Source organism: Haliotis rufescens, unplaced genomic scaffold, assembly GCF_023055435.1.
Source record: "Haliotis rufescens isolate VD_foot unplaced genomic scaffold, xgHalRufe1.0.p SCAF_11, whole genome shotgun sequence".
In the NCBI taxonomy this organism is placed as follows: Eukaryota; Metazoa; Mollusca; class Gastropoda; order Lepetellida; family Haliotidae; genus Haliotis; species Haliotis rufescens.
Genome location: NW_025963791.1, coordinates 2,653,033 through 2,680,629, shown reverse-complemented (window position 1 = coordinate 2,680,629; position 27,597 = coordinate 2,653,033). Strand labels below are relative to the sequence as shown.

Here is a 27,597-nt window from a genome sequence, read left to right as displayed (position 1 = left end):
CTTAGGGGAGTGGGGTTGTGGGTTCGAGTCCCAGTTCGCCCCGATTATGTATTTACATGTAGCTTTGTCAGCATCATATATACCCGTGCTCGTGGGTTTCACCAGAGTGGTAAACGTCTGGAACCTGCATCCGTTTCTTCCCACATTCAGCTGACTTGCAGTTAAATAACTAATACTGTTTAAAAAGGCATTAAGTCCAACTCACTCACTCATGCACGCAACTCGATATAGATTCCATAATCCCCACCACGTCGGCATATCAAGGTGTAACAGTGTAACATATGTCATGTTTTTTGTGTATAACATTAAAAGGGACGTGAAGTCAAAGAGATGCTCTCAACAAGCAAACCTTTTGCAACAAAATCAATACTGCCCATTCCAAGCTATTTTCAAAACAACCTGTAAAGGATTTAATTTGTGGAGGTTCAACTGATGCTCTATTTTGATGAATGCGCCATTACATTGAACGTATTTACAGGCAGCATCCTACTGCATCGTGCAGACTTCTCTGATTTGTTGAGGACAAGAAAAATAGCCTGTTTTTGCAAGGCTTTACATTGGACTCATTTAGATCTCTAAATAGAATGTTATTTTCTTTTGTTTGCTTTTTATTACGCAATGCTTCCCTTGAATGAGCAGAATGGCGTACGATTTCTCCGACCAGATGCACAATTAAATCGATCAGCCTTGTTTATTGTTTCTGTTAGTTTCCTCTAGTGTTTTATTGATGAACCTCTCCTGGAAATGTCATTCTTTTTTCTTACCAGTAATGTTGTCGTATTCAAAGTCTGACAAAATGTCATATCTATATCAAATCTGCCATGCAAACTTGGCATTTTCATATTCAGTTTTATAGATACACTGTAGACAAAATCTCATATGGAACACATTAGCAAATACATAATCAATAACAAGCGTGCTATATTAGTTTATCGTGATTAGGATTTTTCAATATGATTTTCTACGATTCAAATTTGTTCGTCCCCCGTAAAAATTAGGAGGAAACAATATCTTTTCGATCGTCATTTCATAGCAGCTTATTCAGAAGGAATTAAGACGAAAGCCTCGCGCAAACCTGTAGGACACTAATATCTCTCGAGGATGCACCGGATGCAATCAAATCTAATGAAATGGTTTGATATTTGAAACACAAACAGTGTATGACATTGCCCTTATTATCTTAACACACATTACGATGTTCATACACGCTTCCTTTTGTCGTTTAGATGTGTAGATCCAATATAGCAACATAACTGAAAACGAATTATACCAGTTCATGTTTGTATATGAAAATAATCCCTGTTAGATACTTGCCATAATACAATGGAGGTAAATAAGGATATTGATCTCGTATGGAACATCACGTGATGAAACATATCCCTGCTATTAATCTGAGAAACTCGGTCCAGAAGCCTGTATGATTTTGTATTTCTGTATGCATAATTTTCTGTTTTCTATTCGTCTTCAATGTAATGACATTGACATGACATTTAATGATTGTACATGTATTTAAAACTGGCATTGTCCTGTATAATAAATGTTGAAGACCTTAAGTACAATAAACGATTGATCGAATGATCGACTTGCTTGCTTGACTGGCATTCCAGCATACCTTGCTCCGAATCCAATATTTACCCGTATTATCAATACTTCATCATACGCACATCAACACTTTTCTGTAGTTGCAAATGACTATTCCGACATGGGTAGAATACACTCATGTTTGGTATTTGTTCGAGATGTGCTAACATTAAATACAACTGTTATAAATACAATACGTAATACTATTCAAATAGTCGGTATCATTGTATAATTAAAACATTTATGAAAATGGACTATCATGATGATATTTCCATATTGATGGAACAAAGTGTAATGGCAATCAGTAGCTATAATAACTTGAAATCGTTAATCAAACAAGTTGCAGCAATCTTCTTGTGTCATAGTCCCAGTTGCACATTACCTTTTATCACACTGACAAAATACTACAACTGCGGACACCATTCATTGATTACAATCAGTAATTTTATAATTATTTTTACGTACAGATTAAAATAAAAATGCAGTTGGGTGATCCTGGCACAGTAAGGCTGGTAAGGCTGAGGGTCCTTCCCCCATCTACACGCAACCCAGACAGCGAATGGGACTTCTCCCAGGAAGCGCTGCCTGGTCACACCCACCTAGAAGCTTTAAAAGAATGTGAAGTCTCCCCAACACTGCAGCCTTCTGTATTACCCAGATTGTCAGAAGGGTTGTATTCCCGGCAGCAAACCCGGGTACTCTCCCAGTTGCAGTCAACAAATTGGGAGGCACCAAACCTAAGGCACCGAGAACAATGGGGTGTCGGAAACTTGGTACTTGGGATGCAAGCGTGACATTGTGAAAGCGAGGTCCGCATATTTCCATGGTTATTTTCTGAATCTTGAAAATCACATTCGTGTCAAAATTGAGAAAAACAATTCAATGATTAGAATAAAGTAGCAGTAGCAGTATAAGTATTAGTATTAGTATTAGTAGTAGTAGGAGAAATCGTAGTAGTGTTAGTATATGTAGCATTAGTTCTAGTAGGAGAGAAGATGTTACATAATATATGTGTGTGAGTAGAATTGATGCGTTCCTGTCAATTTGGGGTCGATGGGGCATGAGACAATCTTTCCTAAAATGTGTGTGTGTGGGGGGGGGGGGGGGGGGGGGGGGATGGGTGTCAGCAAAATGTGATCCAGCCCAAGACAAAACTCACGCCCCAATCCCCAACCTCCTACTGAATGACCAATCCCTTGTGTAAAAAAAACTTATGTCCTTGGCAGGTTTAGACAGTGCCCACAGTATTTGCTCAAAAGAAGCATGTTTATCTGTGAATAACATATCAGCCATTATCTAATAACGTTGTTTCTACAGAAAAATACACTGACATAATTATCTTGTTTTTAATATCAATCATATAATTCCATGCTCCATGATAAATGGCCACACTGAAAGCGAACCACAGATTGATTTACACAAAGCAGCTGATTGTTCTCTTACGGAACAAATATAACTCATCTCCAATGTCTCTTGGTCTAAAAATAAATGTGTTTGACGATCCTAGTTTTTGCGTCAACCTGTTATAAATAGGCATGTATTTCTATAACTAACAAGCAGATCCGAGTAAGGCACATTCGAAATATAAGAGGCTCAGTTGGTTTTTTTAAGAGATAACACCCTTATACATTTCAGCTGCAAATAGATATTAATCTACCAGTGTGAAACCTTTGTTATATATCTTATTGCATGACTACTTTGTCGTTAAAGTAAGTCTTAAGATGGCCTGAACTATTTTAAGCTTTGGCTTTCTTGGTCCTGTTTACAGAGAATAAAGAATGGCTCTTTATTAAAACCCTAAAAAGTCCAGAGCTTGTGAAAAGAGAAATCGAAAGGAAAATCAATTACTTTATTTAACTTTCTTTGACAGGTCGTAAGCTGACTTATTTCAGTCAATATAGCGAGAGAATACAACAAGATATATCTGTACATATACTGAAGGAGAATGAGAGGGAATATACATGTGTATAAGAAGGAAAGCACGCGTAAAAATTACATGTATTTTAAAATTTTAGTGAACTTGAATTAATTTAATTTCATTCAAAATTGAATCAATGTGCACATATTTCCCAAATGTCATGAAAAATATGACCTATAAGAGAGTTAGATATCTCGAAAATGTCGAAGATGGATTCAATCAACCATGCGTCACGTATCCTTGAGGGGTTTTATATCTATGTATATTAGATTAGAGGCATTGACCGTTGAGGAAGTGATGTTTCATGAACAAGACCAGCCTTCCAGTCTTCGGTGTCAGGTTGAGATCAATGGGTCACAGTGATTGCCAATCCCACGACTCTCAGTCCTGGTCTTTGATCTCTACATGTTACAACGCTATGTAAATAATTCCTGTAGACGTCATGTTTGAACCAGTACATAACAATCTGTCCTGTCAATGTCATCGCCACCCTCGTCAGGTTTAAACAATGTCCTCAGCCGGAACCTTCATTGATAGTTTTTTTCGATCGATATTGGCGTATAACACCGATTGCCATTGATTTGTCGTTTAGGATGACAAGTATTATATAAGATTGGTGTATTTTGTCTCTGCTGTGTCGCCATTGGTCATTGTAAATGTCTATTCGTTTCTTTCGCATTTCTCGCTGTCTAAAATATTTCATATTATATATAACAAGATGGCCAGACCAAATCAGCTACCGATCTTTACTTTACGTGAACCTTCCACAATGTATAGTGAAATGTCTTATTATTTCCAAACATACTACAGAAAATTAAAGACTTTTGAGTGTGATATGACGGCTGCCACCGATGAGGCATAATAAACTCACTTTTTCTTTGATTATGCACAACATATCGTGACGCATCTTCATCAAAATCATCATAAGTATAATGGAAACACGACAGAAGGTCAACTAAAATGCAAGATCAGTCCTTTTAACAAGTAAAAAGATCGACAGAATAAAAGAACATGTGGTGTAGGAAGCCTTTATAAAATGAATAAAGAATTTTTTTAAACATATGTATACGTATATACGATGTCCAAAGTAATGGTCGTTGAAGGAATGCATGTATTTATGCGGTAATGCGATAATGTTAAAGGTGTTATGAAGCAGAAATATCATGTCACACTTTAATATAATGAAATTTATAGGTGTCATAATAGATAAACAACTAAAGCCCGAAGACTAGCTGATAGAGCATGAGCATCTCATTTCAGACGTAATCACTCGCAGTCATATTGTTATTTGAGTGTGTGGGTTGCGTTTAACGCAACTTTTAACGCTGTCAGTGTTTCAGCTACACCATGTCGTATCGGTTTTTGTGTGGAAGGAAAGCTAAAGTGGTGCAGGTTTTAGACGTTTGCCGCTAGGTGAAATCCGCGAGTACGTATGACAAACCTATAATCGTAATCAGGTCGAATCTGATTCGAATTCAATCCACGATCATTTGATTCTGAAGGGAGAAAAGGGCGATCGATAATATTAAAAGATCAAACGGTACATAGTAGCTGTTTCATACCAGGTCAGCACACTGTAATGGGTAATTAGCATTATTTATATATAATTACTTTATTGGGATGATTTATTTAAAACAGATTTAAAAGAGGACCAAACTGTCGATGTGCCAACCCACGTGAAAATAATCATTTTTAAAGGTTGGAAAGAAATGAATTGATACAAACTCTATTGTTATGTTCATATTGATTTGATGCAGATTGGTAATGCAGCTGTTCCTAATCATGTCAACAAAAACATCTTCAAGAGATGACGTATGTAGGGGGTATGACACAGTTTCTATGCCCAACTACGAAAGATGTATTGTACACCCTTAACAGTTCCCGTGTATTAAGTACCGTACTTAGAGGCTGCATTTGAACCAAATACACAACCAAGCAGCATATTTCTGTTGGCATCAAAGTGGGAAGGTATTCTCTGTAAATGAAAATTGGGACACATTTATACATCACAAGGAAGAAGCATTCTACGTCCAGGAGGGACCTCGGAGGGGATTAAATTGAAAAATATTTCGCAACCAACTCAAGCAACCAACTCCATCAGAGCAGTCCACCATAGTTCGTTTGGCTTAGAACTTTTCAGCCACCCCTCACAACGATATGTACTGTAAATGCAGTTCCTGTTTCCTCTTCTTTCTTTTCAGTCAAATATATGTATTAATTGTAAATACGCTTTCTCATTAATCTATGGGAGAGGGCGATGTAAGTTGTGAACTCCTTTTCACGTGAATGGAATATCTTAACTTAGTCATTAGAGTCTCTAGAGCTTCCATGTAATACTGTCTTTATTACAATGAAACCGTTGTGGATTCGAATACTTCTCTGTGCAAGGATAATCTGGTTTCTAAATCATGCACCAATGTCGCACATATCAATCAATGACGTTTATAACGCCAGATGGCTGCAGAAAGGTTGATCATGTTCTCGCCAACTGATACCAAAGGTCAAGTGTAAGCGTCTAGTCAGGAGTTGGATGAATTCAGTGTGAATAAAACACTTGCCTAAACCTCATTATCACAAGGAGACTTTGTTAGAAACATAATTGAACCGACCCTTGATCGTCAAAGTTGACTCAATAAATATAATCTTTTTAGCCTTGCATGTCGATCCCAATCCAGATCCTGTTAAGGTTTGTCAATACATAGACGTCATCTTGGCCGTGTTTGTACGTGGCCGTTAGTTAAAAAGGTACAAGGATCCACGTTTAACGTCCGTCTGAGTCTAGCTTAAGAATTTGTTATCGACCAAGCCATGTTTTTCTCTGTCCTTTTCAGCAGCCATGACACCAAGACAGATGCCACCGGATTGCATGACCATAAATAAAACCACGTTGTAAATGTTGGCTATTATTCAGGTGCCTATGCCCTGGGATCCATTGACCCAAGCTTGTACAAAATTGCCGATGAGGATGATGACTATGACGTCCCGAGGGACCACATCGGCCGCATCTGGTTCGCCGTCGAGTATGAACGGGAAACAGAGAAGCTGCTGGTCACCCTCATCAAAGCCAAGAACCTACCCAGCCGGGTATTGGGGAACGATAATGGATGCGATCCATTTGTCAGGTTAGCATCCAACATTTCTACCCTTTAAGAAGATAATGCTCTAAAACCTATGTTCAGTTTAATCTTAACGCTGTGTCAGCGTTTTGTGTGAAACTGAAACATGGAACTTCTATATTTTGCATCCACAGCATATTATATTTCAGAACATCAGAAACAGATTTATAGTTCATGTCACACACCCCACTTACACCCAATAACACAAGGTTTGCCCCAAATCGTTCACTGCTAGATTGATATGCGTTATTGCAGACGGGTAAAGTGGTGAGTGACAAGTGGCAATGCTGAGTCCCTCTTTAAGGTGTTTAGTTAAATAGAACGTGCATAATTGGATGTGCGTGTTCGTGTGTTCACTGTCGGAGGTGTAGATTTACAAAGTTTGTAAATCTGCTGAAGAGGACTAAGACTTCCATCGACCATGTTTTCATCTTTGATGTTTGCCCTCGCGCGTTGTTTCGTTTATGAAGCGGAAACGTCTTAACGTATTCCCATCTAATTATATGTACCAATAATATCTGTTTTCACGCCATAGGAAAGATCATTCGCAGAAATGTTTAAGTCCCAAGTTGATAAAATAATTTTAAAGCTGTTTCAGAATTTCCGGTAAACTGCTCATTGACTCAATGCAAAATCAGACTCGAGCTATTAATATTTCAAAAGAGAAACACACAGAACAAGATACAGAGGAGAAAATAGGTTTCTTTAACAGGAATAAGCAGGAAATGAGAATAAGGAAACAGATGAGGCCGCAATTACTTTCCAACCAACACCTGAAGCTGCCAGGTCGTGGTTTATTTATACTACGGATCCGAATGGTGAAAGGTTTCACATGTAAGCAGTGATCCAGGAAATGCATTAATGTATTCGTCGTAGAATAGTGTCAGACTGATTCTCAAATGTTAGTCAGATGCCCTGCGTATGCTGCATTGTTTTATATTAATTCTGTCTTTAAAATAGGACTAAAATCCTGGCGACATTGGAAGGAAAGGGTGACATTTTATGAGTTCACTAATCAATACTGAAGACGAATGCTCCTTGCCTGAATTGGATTTTTGAGGCGTATGTTACAAAACGTCGTGACCATAGGTATAGTTACATAAGTTTCCTCAGAGGTTCAGGTCAATTTGTCAAAACTGAAAGCAAATCCTATCTGGAGTTTAATGAATCAACAATATGTGAAATGCTGACTTCCTCATTGAAAACATCTATTTAAAATATGGGGGTAAGACATTTCGGCCAGAAGTAGGCATCTCCATGGGCAACAATTGTGCTCCACTTATTGCTGACCTGTTTCTTCATGGATATGAATCAGAATACTCTGCTCGGATTGGCAAAGTTAAAATTTGCCCCCAAGACGTTTAAGTTTCAGGTTTATCGATGATCTGATCGTCAAGAGCGTCATACAACGCTTGCTCAGAAGCTATAATTCAATCACGGTTACAGCATTCAAGGCCTCAGTGAAGCTTTCAAAAGGGTTTATGGTAGACATGTGGAGGACATTTCCAAATTTGACGCAGTGACAAAAATGATGTCCGATGCAATTCCCTATTTTGACTTGTACCATATGTTGGCGTGTTTTTTCAGGTGAACGATTGACCTGACTTTGCAAGTGTTTATGACGTTTGGTACCGGTGAGGCAGGATACGCTCACCTTTTCGCGAACACCTGATATCATCACTATTTGATAGTGATTCATAAACATATACTCGGCCATTATTTTTGTCACTGATGCGTCAAATTTAGAAATGTCTTCCACATGTTTACCATGTGTTACCATATGTCTACCGTGTTATAAAAACACGTTACACTGAAAGTTGTCCGGTAATGTGTGGTACACATGTCTGCCTTTAAGCCTTTAACATGTAGCTCAAACAAATGAGGATAATGGATTTTATACCCATCACACTCACTGACACAGAAGACGAAACCGGAAAAAACCAAAATTATGCAGATCTTAGACGTATACCACCGCAAGTACGGGTACTATGAAGGAGATTCAAGTATTTCAGACGTCTAGTAAATTCAATAATTGGAGAATAGTGAAAAAACAAAGCCCCTGGTTATTGCTATCTTTTGATGTTCACGTTTAAATACCTTGTGGCTGCGTGTGATCTTCCATTTAAATCTTGTCCATGAACTGGGGGAAAGAAGACAAGTGGTCTATCATGGAGAAACGATGGGGAACGATCCCCTTATTGAACTCGGGTGTTTCTTATTTTGTGACACAAAGTATTTATATCACTATACATTTTTTCGTAGTTGATACTTTTAGTAAATATAAAAATTAGGTCTATAAGTAAAGGCGCCCATACCCTTTCCATATTCATAAGAAATCTCTGCTAAAATCAGAGTTGAGAGTACCGTTTTCAACTTTAGTGAGATATTGTTGTTTTCGTGAATTTATTCTTTATTGAGTATGAGTGTGTTGATGTTGTATCTTGTCTTACTCAGCAATATTGAAACCATATCACGTGGTCTGTAAAGAAGTAGGCAATGCTCCGGCCAACTTGTTAGCCATGGTTATATCTTGCGACAACAACCACACCCAACGTATGTATACACTCACCATAAGCATGAACACATACATTTCTATTCAATTGATTGAGTTGGGTTTAACGCCGCTTTTAACTGACTATCACGGAGTGTCAGCTTAATGTGGGAGGAAAGCCCGAAGTGATGCAGGTCTCAGACGTTTACCACATCGGTGAAACCCACGAGCATGGGCACGGTGCTGACAAACCTAGAAACATAATCGGGGCGAACCGGGATTCGAACCCACAATCATAGGTTTCTGGCGTGCCCAAGGGACGCAACTCTGCACAGCGAATCGCGGCACCTTAGACGACTGGGCCACCCGTGCTCCCACATTTCTATTCAAATTATGGACATCTGAAAAATATTTCATAACAATAATTACCATTGCTCTCATTGCAGCCAAACCGAGCGAAATAATCAAACGAGATACGAATCATCTGCCCCGAGTGACTGAATGTTGTAAGCCTCGAGTCCTTGGCGAGGGACTTACGTCCTTGATACACAGGGGTCAGATACACTATAATCCGTAGTTCCCAATACCGAGAAGGTTATCCTTTTGTCATCTTAAGAAAGTAAGTAAAGAAAAATGTAAATAATATCAACCCTATGGTTTACTAAAACATTCGTGTCAGACTGCGAAATGTTATTTATTTGTGATGTCATAAACAAGGGATGACTTCATATTGTATTGTTCAGAACAATGAGCATTATTCTCTCTTCTACTGACCAATCAACACCAAGAATCATTGAGATGCGCTGAAGTGCAAATGTCGGAGAGTTATTCCACAGCATCTTTCTACCCGTATGGTATTATATATTTAATAACTGATACACTTAAAATACACAATACCAGGAAGTTTTCTTTTACATAGGATTGTTACCACACTGTTCGGCTCAACTGCTTAGTAAATGACGGTATTTGTTATTTGCCAACGTGTTTCAACCATCGTGTGAGATCAGATCATTAAATGTCAGTTGATATGTCACCACCCTTGACAACAATAGTACGCAGGAGAAATCGAAAATCAGACTCGATCAAACACGAATTGTTTCAATAACTAAATTGCTATTTACAGATGCGTTTTATCCACGATCAAATGACTCGACTTGTCTTTAATTGAAAGATGCAAGCAGGATAGCGTTTCTGGTCAATGTTTTCAAAGGCCCAGTGTCAACACTAGCAATCACACGCCGCTTCCGGGAACGTGCAAGTCGTGCTACTGTCGGCGCATGCGCACTGAATGTTATTAATCTTCTGCCTCAAAATATGCTCGAGCTGAGAGTATGATTAGCAGGATGGATCTATGGGTTTTAGTTCCCATTAAGATTATTGTGAAAAAGTAATCATTTGTAAAGGTCATATGTGAAATAGCATTAATCAACTTGAAGCTTGTATCGCACGCATGTGTCTCCCCGAGGGCCATGTTATCAATTCAACAGACTCATGAATATGGGATTCCTAATACAACGCTTGGGTCACGATGGTGGAAACGGCTCAGGTATCTATTTCTCTGTCATGAAATCAGTATATTTTGAAACTCGACGATTCAATGTATACTTTTTGATTTATCGTGAGACTGTGATACAACACACAGAGATATATGGATATGATAATGATGATGATGATTAATATTACTATCAATATACATATTAAAATAAATAAATGCAGCAAAGTGGGTTAGGGTGATCCTGGCAGTCAGGCCTGTTAGGCTAATCATCAGACCTTGCCCCCTCTACACGCTGCCCAGACAGAGAATTGGACTTCTCCCAGGAAGTGCGGCCTGATCGAACCCACCAAAAACTTTTCGGAGAATGTGAAGACTCCCCGACACTGCATGAGCCAGATGGTCAGAAGGGTTGTGTTCCTGGCAGCAAACCCGGGTACTCTCCCAGTGTCAGTCAACAGATTGGGATGTACCAATCCTAAGGCACCGAGAACAATGGGGTGTCGGACAACTTGGGACTTGGGACGCAACTGTGACATTTCGTAAGCGGGGTCCGCATATTGGCCATGTTTTTCCTGATTCTTGTCAATCACATTAGTGTCAAAAGGGATAGAGAATTCAATGATATAATGATATATACATGATATAAATGAGGATGAGGATGACGACCATAACGATGAGTATTGTTGTTGTTACTATGTATTATTAGACATATCCTTTTATACGCAATTTTAAGAATAACGTATTGATATTGACTAATATTGTATACATTTATACATGTTATTTTATAGCCTTAAACAAATTTCGCATTTTGAAGATCATTTTCATAATATATGAAGAATTACTCATATTCAAGAGATGTTAGATTGGTTCGATGCACAAACGAACATACTGTTATGTTGTGTGAACCGACGCACATGACTCGAGATGCACCATTTGTCTCGTTCAGGATTAGCGTTTTAAGTTTGGAAACCACGTGCAGCATATCGTGATGAGGATAAAGACCCTCCTTGTTAACACTTGACTGATTGTTAGTTTTGTCATTAAATGGTACGCACAGGAAACATCTTTTCGCAGCATATATACTTCTCTATATGTTTCTAGGGTTCGCGGACCGCCTCCGTGGTCTAGTGGTAGAGCGTCCGCCGCGTCATACCAAAAGACGTTAAAAGATGGTACTTGTTGTTACCCTGTCTGGCGCTCGGCTTTAAGGGGCTATAACAAGGACTGGTCGGCTTGGAGTCAGTATCCTGTGTCTGAGTGGGGTATTCATGTTACACACACACACACACACACACACACACACACACACACACACACACACACACACACACACGTCGCTATATAAGTGCAATAATCTTGGACGCAACGTTTAACTCCATTTCACCTCACTTCTGTGGTTCGCATTTCTTTTGGCGGTGAGTATATAACTCGTGTTACGCTTACTATGATTAAGTTCTAGAAGGCAACAGAAGAGGGGGACGCTAGCTAGGACGGACATTCAAGTACGTGCCGTAATGGATTGGTCTAGTTATCGATACAACCAGCAGCAGTCTCCAGGAGGCAAGAGTCGGTCTATTTCCATACCCTTACAGTGGCCGACTTTGCCGAGATAAGACTAGAGTAGTCAGTCACACTTTAAGTGCCGGTCATTTCAGACAACTGGCCAAAGGAGTCGCATTTCGAGTTACATGTCAAAAAGGCCATGATGAACCTAAAGAGTATTTTGAATTATTCAACAGAGCCTATTTTGTAAATACGTCGTATATGTCATGCTTACATGAAATAGAATTATCTATAATCTGATCGTATAATGATGCCTTATTTTTACGATCCTACTTTTGTTATAGCTTCCATGGACAACCAAATAGGCTGCACACATTATGTGGAAATGTTTGATTCTTATGTTTAATACATGTATCAAATACCACAATGCTTTTTTGACTCATTTATATTACCATGATTTTCGGCTCGTTTGCCAATCGATCATTCCATTATGATATCATATCAAGTATACAAATGACCTCTTATTTCCATTAATACTCAGTAATTCAAGCAAGTTTCGCAAAACGCATAAATATTTCAGAGAGCAATGAAAACAATGTAAAAATGGCATGATGATGTATTCTTTTTCTTGACATATTCCGTGTTACAGACGCCAACAAACATAGTTATGTTTTTTGAACGAAATGCTGCAAGAGACAAGCCCTTCTCTCACTGACTGAAATTCTTCAACATTGTAATGGAGAATTTGTGTTCATTATTGTTACATGATTGGTTATTAACTTCATTGAAGCACGTTTACATAACGTATTAATAAATTTCATGCATGTCGCTCCTGTGCGTACGTGACTTAACGGTAACAGTGACGCTGTCAGAAAAATGAACTATCAATATACATGTATATACTAGACCTTAAGGGGCATTCAAACGTTATCAGGAAATCAATACTTGGTCGTCACTGTAACAATGTTAGCTCAATATATTTACGAAATAAACGAGTTCAGTTCGCTTGTGTTGCTTGCGTGTATGTACCTCCCCGTAGGAAAATACATGGTAACTTTTTTCGCGAACACCTGGTGTCATCACTGATTGTAAATGATCCATTTCATATAATTGCCACTGTTATTTTGCCTTTATGCCTAATGGAGTTTGTTTCGGATAATCGGGACTTGTTATTCTCTGGCACATACTCACAATACATCGGCATAGACTCGTCATGCTCGTCATGATTTGTTTGTTTCTTGGTTATAGCACCAGGATCGCTGACTTGGTTGATGCATGCATCGTATTCCAAGTGCGTACATCGATGCTCATGATGCCAATCATTGGATTGTCTGGTTAAGACTCGATTATTTACAGATCGCCGTCACACAGTTTGAATATTGCTGAGTGCGGCGTTAAACTACAAACAAACAAAACTTAGAGTCAAGAAAGACATCCATTGCAATAATGTCTTATTCGACCCGTTCCTATAAATTTACCCCCGCTCCTGGTAATTTGCTTATTGTTAAACGCTAAAACGATTTCAAATTACTTTTCGCTTTTTCACCCGATTGCAACTTTTTACACACGCCATGCAATTTTAGGTCGAGAAGCCAAGCCGTGGTTACCATATGGCCTCTGGTCTTCATGAGAATTCTTTTCCTACTGAGCTCAATGGTGTCTCATAAAAAGCAAAGCGGCGTGAAACCCAAATCAACCACTCTAATAAAAAAGGACTTTTTCTAAATAAAAAAGATAGGCAACGATACCTTTAGCAAATGAACATATTTCATAAAGTCAGACAAGTGGCATGCCAATACATCAAGAAGCGTGTACTAGTTGACCTACATCTGAGGTCAACATATGACCATCACTGACCTCCAAGACCAAGCACCTAGAGTCATAAGCTCTTCTTGTTCTCTGCAGGGATCACAGAGTATCACCTCCACAGTCCTATTTATAAGCCCTGACAGTGACCAAATGACGCAAACTGTCGTTATTAGTAGCGGGGTGTCTGTAGCTTCACAAACATCATAAGATTGTTGGTGGAAGACGTTTCTTCATTAAAAACCGCTACAACTTGAATGCGGGGCGCCAGCGAGAAATATTCCTAATTTAAGATACTGAAGCTATTATCGGTGTGATGAAAATAAGTCCGCTCATTAGCACCACAAGGGGGAAGACTACCAATTGTTGATTCGCTCTCAGTACATACGTCTTTAGGCTTCGGATTGACTATATCTTGTAGAGTATATTAAGGAAACCAAAGTTTTGTTTGTTTCTGAGCAATCCAACCCGTTTTAGTTTCAGCTAAGATTGTCTTTAAGGCTATTGAGGATATTTTCTATTCATTATAATACACACAATGTAATGTGTATAGTAAGCATGGGGCCAGATTACCAGTTGTTGGTCCCCTTCAGTACATACACTTAGATTTTAAATTAAGATAAGACGAAGGTAATATTTTTCAGAAATTATGGTTGCAAAAGAAATGCAGAAAAATGGAATCATTAAGGTTCACACATTGAAGTTGCATCTATATATATATATATTGCTTTTAATTTTCTTCAAGGCATGTTTGGACAAATGGGTATGATACATAATCTATCCAAGCAAGGAAAGCGAGCTTTTCCGTCTTGAATATGTTTAAAAGATTTCCATTTCTAAAACATGTTTTTCAAACATAATAACTCCTATTCATTTGTATGGGTAGTAAATCTACGTTTGCAGAAGCAACATTTGAGAAGAGTCACAGCAATTTCTGTGAAAGTTATTTTTCTCGTGGTAAAAGAACATCGAAAAATGCGGTTAAAGGAGAGCTGAGAACAACCCCCGTAGGTGTAAACTACCATAGCCTTGGTATTATATACTGGTGTAGCTTAATTATTTTAATCTAAACGGTATCCGTATGCTTGCTATCATATGCTGTAGACTTTTGATCTATGGCAAACCTAACTGGGCTAAGATTACCTTTGTTTAAAACTGAATTTTCATATGTATGGATGTCTCGAGACTGTGTCGATTTGAATTGTTTAGATACTTTATTCAAACAAGGCCTCAACAATGTCGAACTTCATAATTGGCATTCTATTATATAAAACCAAATTCTTCTTGCAGCTATATTCCTGTGAAGAGATCTCCAATGTTATGTAAATTGGAATTTTATTATATAATTACAAATTCTTCTTGCAGCTATATTCCTGTGAAGAGATCTCCAATGTTATGTAAATTGGAATTTTATTATATAATACCAAATTTTTCTTGCAGCTATATTCCTGTGATGAGATCCCCAATGTTATGTAAATTGGCATTCTATTATATAATACCAAATTTTTCTTGCAGCTATATTCCTGTGAAGATCTCCAATGTTATGTAAATGCCTCTGCCCAGCACAGAAACTGAATGCACAAAACATATAGTTTAATACAACTAAGGATCCATCACGAAGAATAAGTGTATGTACAAAGTGTAACCATTCGGAACTAGAAAATGAGTTACAGTTACTATCAGTTCCTATTCATGTGTCCTTTGTACAATACTAGCAGGGGCACATTATCCCCAAGTATTATTATGTAGAACATCCTTTCATAAATGTATCCATCTAGCACTAAAGAATTTATAATGATAAATATCTGTATATATTTGAAAAGAAATCGGCTGATGAAATATCGAAAATATAAGTATGCCTGTTCTTAGTGCATGTGGACACTATGTAAATGAACTCTGGGCCATGTGGCCTTTAATCATGACTAAAATTCTTCTTCTTCTTCTTCTTTTCCTCCTCCTTTATAGGCTTCGACTTTGACTAATATGTTACACAGATTATGTCAAGGAAACTATTAGAATGAGTTATATTCGTTTGAATGAGTATTAAATACAGTAAACAGGTTTAAAAATTATATTTATATATTTCAGCAGTATTTTTAGATATAGCCACAGGTGTTTTTGCAGAAAATGGTGGAGACATATTGTTTTTAATTATTAAATGATAAATGTTGATGTGTGAGTCTTACACGTACCGTGTCGTGGTGTAGCAAAATACTATTGTAAACGACATCAACCCCGGCATCAGTCACGAAGACTGATTACAAGGATGGATAACGGTTTAATAGTGTCCCACATTCGTGGATGACAATAAACCGGTGACAAGAAGGTTGTAAACCCTTGACAGCTTTATTAAAGTTTGTTCTATGGACGTGGTAATTATTTCAAGACATACCCTGCTTGAACGCGGAGAATTTGCTCTCAGGAGATATTGTCAAAATGTCACATGGCAACCTCTTAACGCGCAGTAACACCGACCAGTCACGTGATTGATCGTCAATGATTTTATCTTAATGTTTAGATCAATACGTGAAGAGCAGCTCCCCGTTTCCAGTTATTTCTTATGTATGACATTCCGTCTGGTTGTGACCTCTTAGCCTACCAGGTCATTGCAGTGTGCCTAGTACCATGCATCCAATTAAGGCTGTTAAATGCGTTACGTTGATGTTAACTCATCCTTTGATACCAGACACTCCATTGAAGGATGCGTTAAGACAGTATGTAAAGTCTACTGTGTTATAACGCCGTTTCGCCGATTCCAACAATTAGATAAACGAGTTTGTCTTTGGCCCAGGGTTTCTTGTTTGATTGAACATCGTTTATGAGTATGCATAATATTATCTTCAAGGCCGTATCAAATTCAGGGAAAGGGAGATTGTTTTACTTGATTTGGGGATTGGTAGACCACCGATATTATGAAAACTCAAACGCAATCAATCTTGTTGTACGGATGTTCTTGTCTGTAAAAAAAATCCTAAATGTGATCTTCAGTCTTAATGTTCAATCCCATATGTTATATTATGGGGCGGTTTGGTAGACAAGTGTTAAAGCTACCACTCGTCACGCCGAAGCCCCGTCTTCAATTCCCTAATTGGGTACCATGTGTGAAGCCCTTTTCGGGTGTTCACCGTCCCAATATTCGTGCTTGAATATCAAAAAGCGGCTTAAATCCACTGTAATACTGTAATTCTTCTATTTCAAATAATCGCGGACACCTATTTCCTAAATTACAAATTGATTGTTTTTGTGTGTATTAAGATTTGCTATATTTCAGGTTTTATTATCCTCAAAATTTTGAGGGGACACGGGTGAATATTTGCCTCCTTTGGGCACACCAAAAACCTATGATCGTGGGTTCGATTCCCAGTTCTGACCAATTATGTTTCTTTGATTGTGAGCCAGCATGTGGGGAATCAAACCTATTTTTTTAACGATCACTAGGCCACCCAGCTGTTTCAACGCTTTGATCGTGTATCTACATATTGTATCATATCAATGCTGGCATTCACGACTAAGACACAAATCGGTCGTGGCATTAGATACCAAAAGATAAAAGATTATTTAACAATATTTGCTCAACAAGTTTTTCAAGAAATACACAACATTTGGACAAATTATGAATTCGTATTCATTTGTGAAAAAAAACAGGTCACAAGCAAAGAAAAAACCGTCTTTGTTAACCTTTTCGTTCCTTTGCCGTGCTAAACTATTCATGATAATAGAAAAAAATATCATGCTCTTAAAATCATGAATTCCACAGTATTAAAGAGGTAATTATAAGTCTCTTTGTTTTAACAACTCCTTGTTTCCAAGCAATGGGTTACTCCTACTCTGCAATGACCTTTCTTTGGGACGGCACAAATCCTCTTTAGAGACAAAAAGTTCTTCTACGTAACGAGGAGATAACATCCTCCTGTGCTATCTAATCACTACATAAAAGCCGCATTAACTTGATAATATTCCATGTTCAGACCAGCATTCCCTTGCTTTTCATGGAGCAGCGAGCACAAGATGCACGTCGCTGCGTTCAGTTTTCATCACTTGTGTCTATAAAGGGAACAGAGAGAGCATCATGTCAGTGACCGTGTGTTGCGGATTGACATGCATGTTCATTGCAGGCTAGACTGTCATAAATGTGGCCCATTCGAGCCTGAATCCGATGAATATAAATGAATATACACACTTAAAAGGGAGAGGCGCCTCTTAAGAAGTCACTCTGTATTTCTATATTAAATTTCCTTTGAAAAAAACGTATCCTGTATAAATTCCCAACTGTTCCATTGCAATAGTTAATTTGTGTACCCTTTTGTATGTTTCCTCTGCTTCGTCAGATCATATGATGTGAACCATTACGTGTGTCTATCTACGAATATTTACGTACATGTATCATGTACGTGAGGTGAGGTGAAATGGGGTTTAACGTCACGTTAAAGACGGCACGTGTGTGTATGTGTGTGTTGCTGCTTGTTCTAGTCCGGACTAATGCCGATTTTATAGTGCTAGCCCACTTTGATACCATGCCGCAGTTTAACATGAATATCCCACCCAGACTCAGTATACTGACTCCGAGCCGACCAGTCCTTGTTTTACCCCTTAATGCCGAGCGCTATGCAGGGTAACGACAAGTAGCATCTTTTAACGTCTTGTGGTATGACGCGGCCGGGGATGGAAGGGCGGACACTCTACCACTAGACCACGGAGACGGTCGAGGTGAGGTGAGGTGAAATGGGGTTTAACGTCGCGTCCAAGATTATTGCACTTATATAGCGACGTGCATGTACGTGTATGTGTTTGTGTGTCTGCTTGTACTAGTCCGGACTGATGCCGATTTATAGTGCTAGCTCACTGAGATACCATGCCGCAGTTTAACATGAATACCCCACTCAGACACAGTATACTGACTCCGAGCCGACCAGTCCTTGTTTTAGCCCCTTAATGCCGAGCGCCAGACAGGGTAACAACAAGTACCATCTTTTAACGTCTTTTGGTATGACGCGGTCGGGGATCGAACCCCGGACCTTCCGCTCTCCGGGCGGACGCTCTACCACTAGACCACGGAGGCGGTGGAGACGGTCGAGAATCTACGTAGAATAACATGAGTGTTCTTGGTACATATTGGTTGTATATATTAAAATGAGATTAATGTCATGTGTAAAATGCTTCGAAAAGTTAAATGGGAGTTATATATAGCTAAAGGAGGAGTGATGCCTATCTTTTACTAATGTGTATATGCTTAAATAGAAACGTGGTTTGGTATCGATGGATCTCTATCATATGGTACTGCTATGGGAAAATGTGAATATAAGTTGTACAATTTATTGTGATAAACCAAAATGAATGTTTTTCAATGGAAATAGTGTTGTAATTTTCCTTATATCATCTACGGTAGAGTATGTTTGTAATATGTCCATATGTATTGTCTATGTATGGGAGTTACACTATAAACATGACTTACATATGTCCACATTGTCCACATGTGTGTTACAATATACTCATTGTAATATGTCCATATGTATTGTCCATATGGGAGTTACACTATTAACATGACTGTCATATGTCCACATTGTCCACATGTGTGTTACAATATACTCATTGTAATACAGTATTGTCCATATGGGAGTAACACTATTAACATGACTGTCATATGTCCACATTGGCCACATGTGTGTTACAATATACTCATTGTAATACAGTATTGTCCATATGGGAGTTACACTATTAACATGACTGTCATATGTCCACATTGGTCACATGTGTGTTACAATATACTCATTGTAATAAAGTATTGTCCATATGGGAGTTACACTATTAACATGACTGTCATATGTCCATAATTGGCCACATGTGTGTTACAATATACTCATTGTAATAAAGTATTGTCCATATGGGAGTTACACTATTAACATGACTTACATATGTCCACATTGTCCACATGTGTGTTACAATATACTCATCGTAATAAAGTATTGTCCATATGGGAGTTACACTATTAACATGACTGTACATTGTCCACATTGGCCACATGTGTGTTACAGTTTACACGTGGTATTATGTCCGTATGGGAGTTAATATTAACGTTGTAATATGTCTGTATATGTTATGTATGTGTTACACTAGAAATGTGGTTGTAATTTGGCCATATGTGAGTAACGGTATAAACATGGATGTAATATTCCATCACGTGTGTCCGCAAATCATGCATATTTTATACGGTGATACGTACAACGTGGTATGCGTACACTGTGAACATCGTGTACAAACATCTATACCCGCATGTGTTATAATATACACGTTAATGAATTGTGACTATAATTGTGGTTGATTTCCATCTTTGCATGTCCTTGAGTGAGTGAGTGGGTTGGATTTTACTCCGTTTGAACGATTGTTCAGTTATATCACGGCGTGTCAGCTTAATGTGGGAGGAAATCCCGAACTGATGCTGGTCTTCGACGTTTTCCACTTTGCTGTAACCGATGATCACGGGTATGGTGCTGACAAGCAAAATACATTATAAAGATCATAGGCTGGTGGAACGCTTAAGGGACGCAACTCTGCACCCCGCCGAAGATGACTGGACCCCCTTTTCCCCCATGTCCCTATGTAGGTCCCTATAGGAACCGATGTCTTTGCATAAATGCACTGAAATATCATAACAAGTGTTTGCACTGCTGTCAACACAGTCTCAACATGATAGACTCGTTTACTGCAGCACAGTTTTCACAGTTTTCTCTCTTTGTTGCCGTAAGCACTTTCATGAAAAACATATAGAATTTCTTTCAAAAAGAAAAACAAATTATGTGTCAGAAAAAAAGTTATTAGTCAGTCCCTCCTGGTGAGTCTCATTTTGTTTCCCGAAGAACTGTATTTGATTAAGATATTTTAGTATTTTGCCTTTACAAAGAAACCCTTTACAAGACCAGCATTACTCCTGTTTCAAATTTAACTCATGTTTTTGGTTATATATTAGGAAAGTTTATAGACAGTTAAAAGTGTTGTATTGCTTGTGTAATTTAAATCACACCATTTAGAAAGATGACCAAACAGATTAAGTCTGTTATCTCAGGTAACTAATTTCAATGTAAACTGATAAAACCTTTTTGAAGACACTAGAAACAGGATGAGAATTCATTAAAGAGAGTCGTCGAGCGGCCATTTCGCAGACAGCTTGATTATACGTGTACATATGGCATTATACCACATTTACTCAGTTAATTCTCTGTTTTTGCGGTTTTTCATCGGCTGTACTACTGGCATGTACAATAAGGAAATTCCACTTTGAAGTATCACGTGTTACGTTAGGTCTTCCACCCTTTCAGTATGAATCGATGACCATCTTAAATTTGCGAACATAAATGTAGGTGAATGAGATGAACATAGATACTATTTCCTGAAGCCAAAGGGATGTGTTTCAGTACGAATATCTTAAATCAGTGAACAAAGACTTTTTATTCGCACCCCCAAAAGTGAAGATACTGTGGGTGCACGTCGTACATAAAGACACTTCGAAAGATTAAATATTTTTCTTCTTCTTTTACTAGTTTATTTGCAGCGAATGTAAGCATTTTCCGAAGAAGAACAACGCACATGTATGAAGTCAGTGACAGAATTTGACAGTAAATGTAAGTTATTTTTGTTACAGACTGTACCTGATGCCCGACGAAAGACGTTATCTCCAGTCAAAGTTTAGAAAGAAAACCTGTAACCCGAAGTTCGAGGAGAGCTACGTCTTCCAGGTATTAAGAAATGCATTGAATGTTGACGTCGAGTTCAAATCTATTTAATGTGACAAAGAATACATAAAACTATCTCACACAACTAATGTTCAGTGCTTTTTAACATTATTTGCATCAGTATCAACTGATTTACAATATATATATATACACTAAAATAATACTATTTTTGATAAATCATTATCTAATTTGTTGCCGTTTTTCCGTCTTTATTCTAAATCAGATTAGACACATAAAACGGATCAGGTACTTGTACTTGTATATAATTGTATTTGTCGGATAATGAAAAGATGAAATTCTTAGCGCAAGTCTTAGCAGTATGTCCCAGCGGACATTGCTGGAAAATATCCACGTGTCTTGATTACGAGAGAGAGAACCTTCGGTTTGCATCTTTTATATTAAATTCACAACAATTCATTCTTTCCTCTGGTGTCACACTTGTAATCACGTTAGTAACCAAATTGACCAGAAATGTCTCTATAGTCACATGTTGTACAAAGTTGTGGTTTATACTTAACGTGTATTGTCGTTTGGCTGCCGTTCATGTTTTTAAATCGTGGCATATCGACCACTTGGGAAAGCCTGGTTAAAGGGCCTGCTAACTGTCTTTCGGTACAAGCAGGACTCTTGTGTCTTCAGGTGAATTCCCGGACTATTGACGACCGCGTTCTGAAGCTGACAGTGTACGACGTGGATAGACACAAGCGCCACAACGTCATCGGCCACGCCCTGTACCCGCTCCGTGACCACGACTGTCTGCTGGAGGGGAGGCTGGTGGTGTGGAGGGACCTGGAGAGAGAGGTGTCGGAGGTGGGTGACGGTGGAGGGGGTGTTGAGGAGGTGTCGGAGGTTGGTGACGGTGGATTGAGGGTTGTTCAGGGAGGTAAAACAGGTCTGTGACGGTGGAGTGAGGGTTGTTGAGGGAAGTGTCACGGGTCTGTGACGGTGGAGTGAGGGTTGTTGAGGGAAGTGTCACGGGTCTGTGACGGTGGAGTGAGGGTTGTTGAGGGAAGTGTCACGGGTCTGTGACGGTGGAGTGAGGGATGTTGAGGGAAGTGTCACGGGTCTGTGACGGTGGAGTGAGGGATGTTGAGGGAAGTGTCACGGGTCTGTGACGGTGGAGTGAGGGTTGTTGAGCGAGATGTCACAGACGGGTGGCGGTGGAAGAGGTGCCTTCGAGAGAGACGGGTGGCGGTGGAAGGGGTGCATTCGAGAGAGACGGGTGGCGGTGGAATGGGTGCTTTTGAGGAAGGGGGGTTACCATGGAGGGAGCGGTATTGATGAAGGGGGTTGGCCATGGAGGGAGCGGTATTGGGGAAGGGGATTGACCACGGAGGGAGCGTTGTTGAGGAAGGTGGTTGGCCATAGAGGGAGCGGTATTGGGGAAGGGGATTGACCACGGAGGGAGCGTTGTTGAGGAAGGTGGTTGGTCATTGAGGAAGCGGTATTGAGGAAAGGAGTTGGCCATGGAAGGAGCGTTATTGGGGGAGAAAGGTGATGGTGGAGGGATGGTTGCCGAGAAGATGACGGGTGAGAGGGTTTGTTGTACGGAGAGGTCGACATTTTGCACTCCTATCACTGATATAAGACGTTCAATGTTAATCATCTCGATCACGCTCACGATAGCTAAATCAAATCTTCAAAGGGATAGTGCTTCATTGTCAGTCAGGACGCATTTTTTGTTACATATCAGACCTTAAAATTTACACCTGAATGCGACACCTACACATTGTAGCCTCCCGTTTGGCTTCACACGCGGTTCGAAGTTTGTACCTTATTCTTTAGGACGTGTCGTTGAAATCAATGCCCTGACATCAACACTCTCAAATAACTGTGATTTCAGGTGCTCACGAAATGGTTAGGAATGGCTTGTCTCCAAGCCTAATGCAAAGGGAGCATTAACAATATACTCCGCTGTTAGTTGCAATTTCCATAAAAAGGGATGCTAGTTCTAAGATGATTACGTTGTAATTGACGTTTGAACTGACGTGGTAATGTCCAAGGTCGAACTAGTACAGTAAGGTGTGTTCTGTGCAAAAGGTCACTATACGTGCACGTATTGATTGAGCTAGTGAGTGATATTATATGCCGCTTTTAGAAATAGTCGGAGGCGGGCCAATAATTGGCTTCAGACATGGTGTCCATATAGGGATCAAACCCGGGTCATCTGCGTCACTTGCGAACGCTTTGACCACAAGATGACCACAAGGCCTTATTTTACATGTAAAGCTCTTATTGAACTCTTAGTTCCCAGCTAGATTACTATATTATCTTATTAAATTCACCCTGCGTTATCCCTCATTCAATAAGGTATTTACAAACTTAAAGAAACTGCCTTGTCTATTCAAGGATATTAACATCTTTACAATCACAAATTGTTCTCTGCCCACGCGATATCAAAACGGAAACATTAATCAAACATGCAAGCAATCGCATTTTCTAACCGAGGTCGCTTTCAACACCATTATAATTTGCGTCAACCGCAGTCAATAATCCGCTTGAAAAATAAGTATTTTTAAATTAGACATCAGCTTCAAAGAAACGTGTTTTGGCAGATTAAATTGTTGCTTTTAACATGCTGCTCCCTCTCTTTGATGTGACACCTGTTGAGATATATCTCTATACACAGGATAGCTGATGATGGTGCGAACTGTCACAAGGAGGCGCCGAACTTAACAAATTGGTGTTGACTTCATACATTTAGAATCTGTTATCTAAAGGCGTTTCGCCATTTCGATACTTCTGGTTACTTTTTCATCTTGAAACAGAATTCATGTAACAACCTCACGTGACCTTGATTCACATTGAAGAGTTGCGTCCCTTAGGCACTCCTATGATCGTTGGTTCGAATTCCAGATGTGCCCTGATTATTATTCTTGGCATCATACCTATGCAAGTGTGAATCGTCTTGGATTTGACTCCAACATCAAGCTGACTCGACGTGATATAAAACATATACCGTTCAATTCGGTGTAAAACCTGACTCACTCGCTCACTCGTTTTGTAAGAGACAAGGACTCCCGTCCATTTGCAAAAGCACTGATTCCCCATGCTTGTCGTCAAGTCATAAAGATGTCAAGTCACTTATTTGTCAGCTAGGTGAGCTGGATTCTTCATTCGGCCTGGCTTTTAGTTTGTCAGCACCGTCAGCACTAGTTGGTTTCACCGAAGTGGAAAACCTCTACCACCTGCGCCATCTTTAGCACATCCTCGATTGACTCGTGAAGATCTCGGTTAGAGTTAGTCTTCAACAACCCATGCTTGTCGTAAGAGGCGACTAATGGAACGGGTAGTCAGACTTTGTTGATGCATGTCATCGTATCCCAATTGCGTGGATCGACGCTCATGATATCAATCACTGGGTGGTCAGGTCAAGGGTCGATTATTGAAAGACCGCTGTCTTATAACTGGAATATTGATTAGTACGGCATTAACCAACAAACAAACAAGCACATCCTCGATTATCCGGGGTAGTATATATCCTTTCTGTCCTGATAAATACCCTGGACCCATTCACCACCACAGCTTATATTCGAATGGCGCGACGCTAGTAACCAAATTACTCTCACGAGCGAGACAAATTTCGTGCTAAGTAAGAGATGGGGGAGATGACGTCACCCCCGAAACGATTTTCAGTTCAACATTGTATATAAATCCAGGAAACGTGGATCACAATGCTGCAACTATGTTGGATCAGCCTTCTAATCTGAAAAGATACTGTTTGTGATATGTGCACATTTATAGAACTGAGAACATACACCTCTCATACAACTTTTGAGATACAAAAGAGCATGCTCGTTCTACCAAGATTTCAAAGAACGCCATGCGACTCTTGCTAAGAAGGTGTTTGACCAAGGTTACAACATTCAAGGCCTCAGTAAAGCTTTCGAAAGGTTTTATGGTAGACATGTGGAAGACATTTTAAATATGGCGCATAAGTGACAAAAGTGATGTCCGATGCAAGTCCCTATTTTGACGTGTACGTTGGATCGGCCTTGTTGGCGTGTTTTTTTATCAGGTGAACAACTGACTTACCTTTGTATGTGTTTGTGACGGGTTTCGCGAACACCTGGTATCAGATTCCTGAACTATTTGATAGTGATTTATAAAAACATGCTCATGATATAGTCGGAATCGTACAGTCGACTCTGCCTTAAGCAGCATATGGAAAGGGTTTGGTCGCTTTTATTTAAACGTACATGTAGATGTATCCAAACCTAAAATAGTGAGGACACCTTTAAAGTTACGTTACTTGACGAAATATACATGAAAACGTGACTCTTAAACACTGTTTCGGATTGGAATAACAATTATCAAGATGAATAAATTGAGTCATCATTCTTCTAGTTAATGTAAAACGTTACTGTGCAGAAGAAACTCCGATATTCTGTGTTACTCAAATCCAAACAGTTTTACTGAGGCCTGGAAGTGACAAGAACACGAATAAGGCTTGTTGTAGTCTTGTATTTGTAACCGTCACTATAGTTTTCTGTTCTTTTCCATTATACAGTTTTGTTTACTGGCACACGCGCAGGATAAACTAAACAGTCGGCTGAAAGAAAGTCTGATGTTTGATGCTGGGTAAAACTGAAACAAACAAGAAATGGTTAGTTGATGGTGATGTATTTCATACGTGTATCACAGTTGTGTTTTGGACCCTAAGTATGCAGTACTAGTGTTTCGGTGACTGTTTTCAGAGTAGTAACGTTTTGATAACCCTTGTATTCCTTTGTGAAATCCATTTTTAAGTGGATACTTTCTTTTGCCCAGCAATTTATCCAAATAACGTCTAATCAACAGCCTCTATTCGTAAAAGTCAGCTTAAGAATAACAGAATACCCTCTTTACAGCGGAAGTTGCGCTATGCGCTAACTAACGTCCGGAGAAACGAATAATGGTTACTATTAATATGTCTTTAATTATTGTTGTATAAATGTTCCAAACGGGGTTTCCGGATAAGAGACGTTTCACTGTATCTGACAAAAGCCTGACCCAGAGTCACCACTGCTCTCTGGTCCCAATTTTTAAATCTAAAGACAGACTTATATGTATTATTGAACAGAATCTACAGGCCACGGATACCTCTAAGATTACCATCAATTCGTTGACATTCTCAATACGTGGCATCGCTGGTGGCAGGAAGTTGGATGTCATGACCCCCAAGGTAAAGGTCATAGATTAGCAAGTTCTCGGTGTCTATCAAATTGGGCATGGGCTGCAGCCAATCTTGAAGTCCACTGTGAAGACGGATGTGAAATAATTAATCCCGAATGATTAATGCAACTTGGTTTCTGCCATTGATACCGTGATGCTATCTTAATTGAATATTCCACGATTACTTATGGATAGCAATGAGAGAAGATATCAAGAAAGTCATCCTGTCATCCTTGGCCAGACTCCATAACTGATGAGTTGTTACAATCCAGCTTACGCAATACTTTAGAAGTCATCACGCCGACCATCTGGGTTCTCCTGCAAAGATTGGTAAAATTCGCGAAGCCTATTCATAGTGTCTTGTGGTCATTGTATAATATGCCTGAAGTTTCTGTGATGTCTGGAAACCAGAACACCTCTGTCACACTTGGATAACAGAAGCCTTAAAACGGGATGAGAACCAACGTTATATGTTTGATTAAGTGCGTTTTATTCTTCTTATTTGGTTTGAATAAAACAAATTACATAGTAACGGTAATCATCTTACATTTCAATGAACGTGTCGTAAACTTGTACAACCGAAGCACATGATATAGGTAAATAAGAATGTGTAATATGTCTAAGGATTTAGGAAAGTAACGAGATAAGGTCCCTTTGACGCGGGAACGAATTGTTTGGCTGAAACGTGTCCTTATTGAGTTTTCAATGTCCGTGCTTGCATGTCAAGGAACAATTGTTCAGTTAATTGTTTGTTTGTTGTTTAACGCTGTACCTACAACTAGTCCAGTTATGGCTGCATTTAAATT

At 39.1% G+C, this 27,597-nt stretch overlaps 1 protein-coding gene across 3 annotated transcripts in view; it reads left to right on the top strand.

The window, feature by feature from the left end:
- Positions 1-27,597, top strand: part of LOC124144545 (synaptotagmin-15-like) — a 120,366-nt gene that overhangs the window by 85,566 nt on the left and 7,203 nt on the right. For all 3 annotated transcript variants that reach the window (XM_046513999.2, XM_046514000.2, XM_046514001.2), the window contains 3 exons: positions 6,411-6,621; positions 21,547-21,640; positions 22,277-22,447. In XM_046513999.2, the coding sequence (XP_046369955.1) occupies positions 6,411-6,621; positions 21,547-21,640; positions 22,277-22,447 (476 nt within the window). The remainder of the gene's footprint in view (positions 1-6,410; positions 6,622-21,546; positions 21,641-22,276; positions 22,448-27,597) is intronic.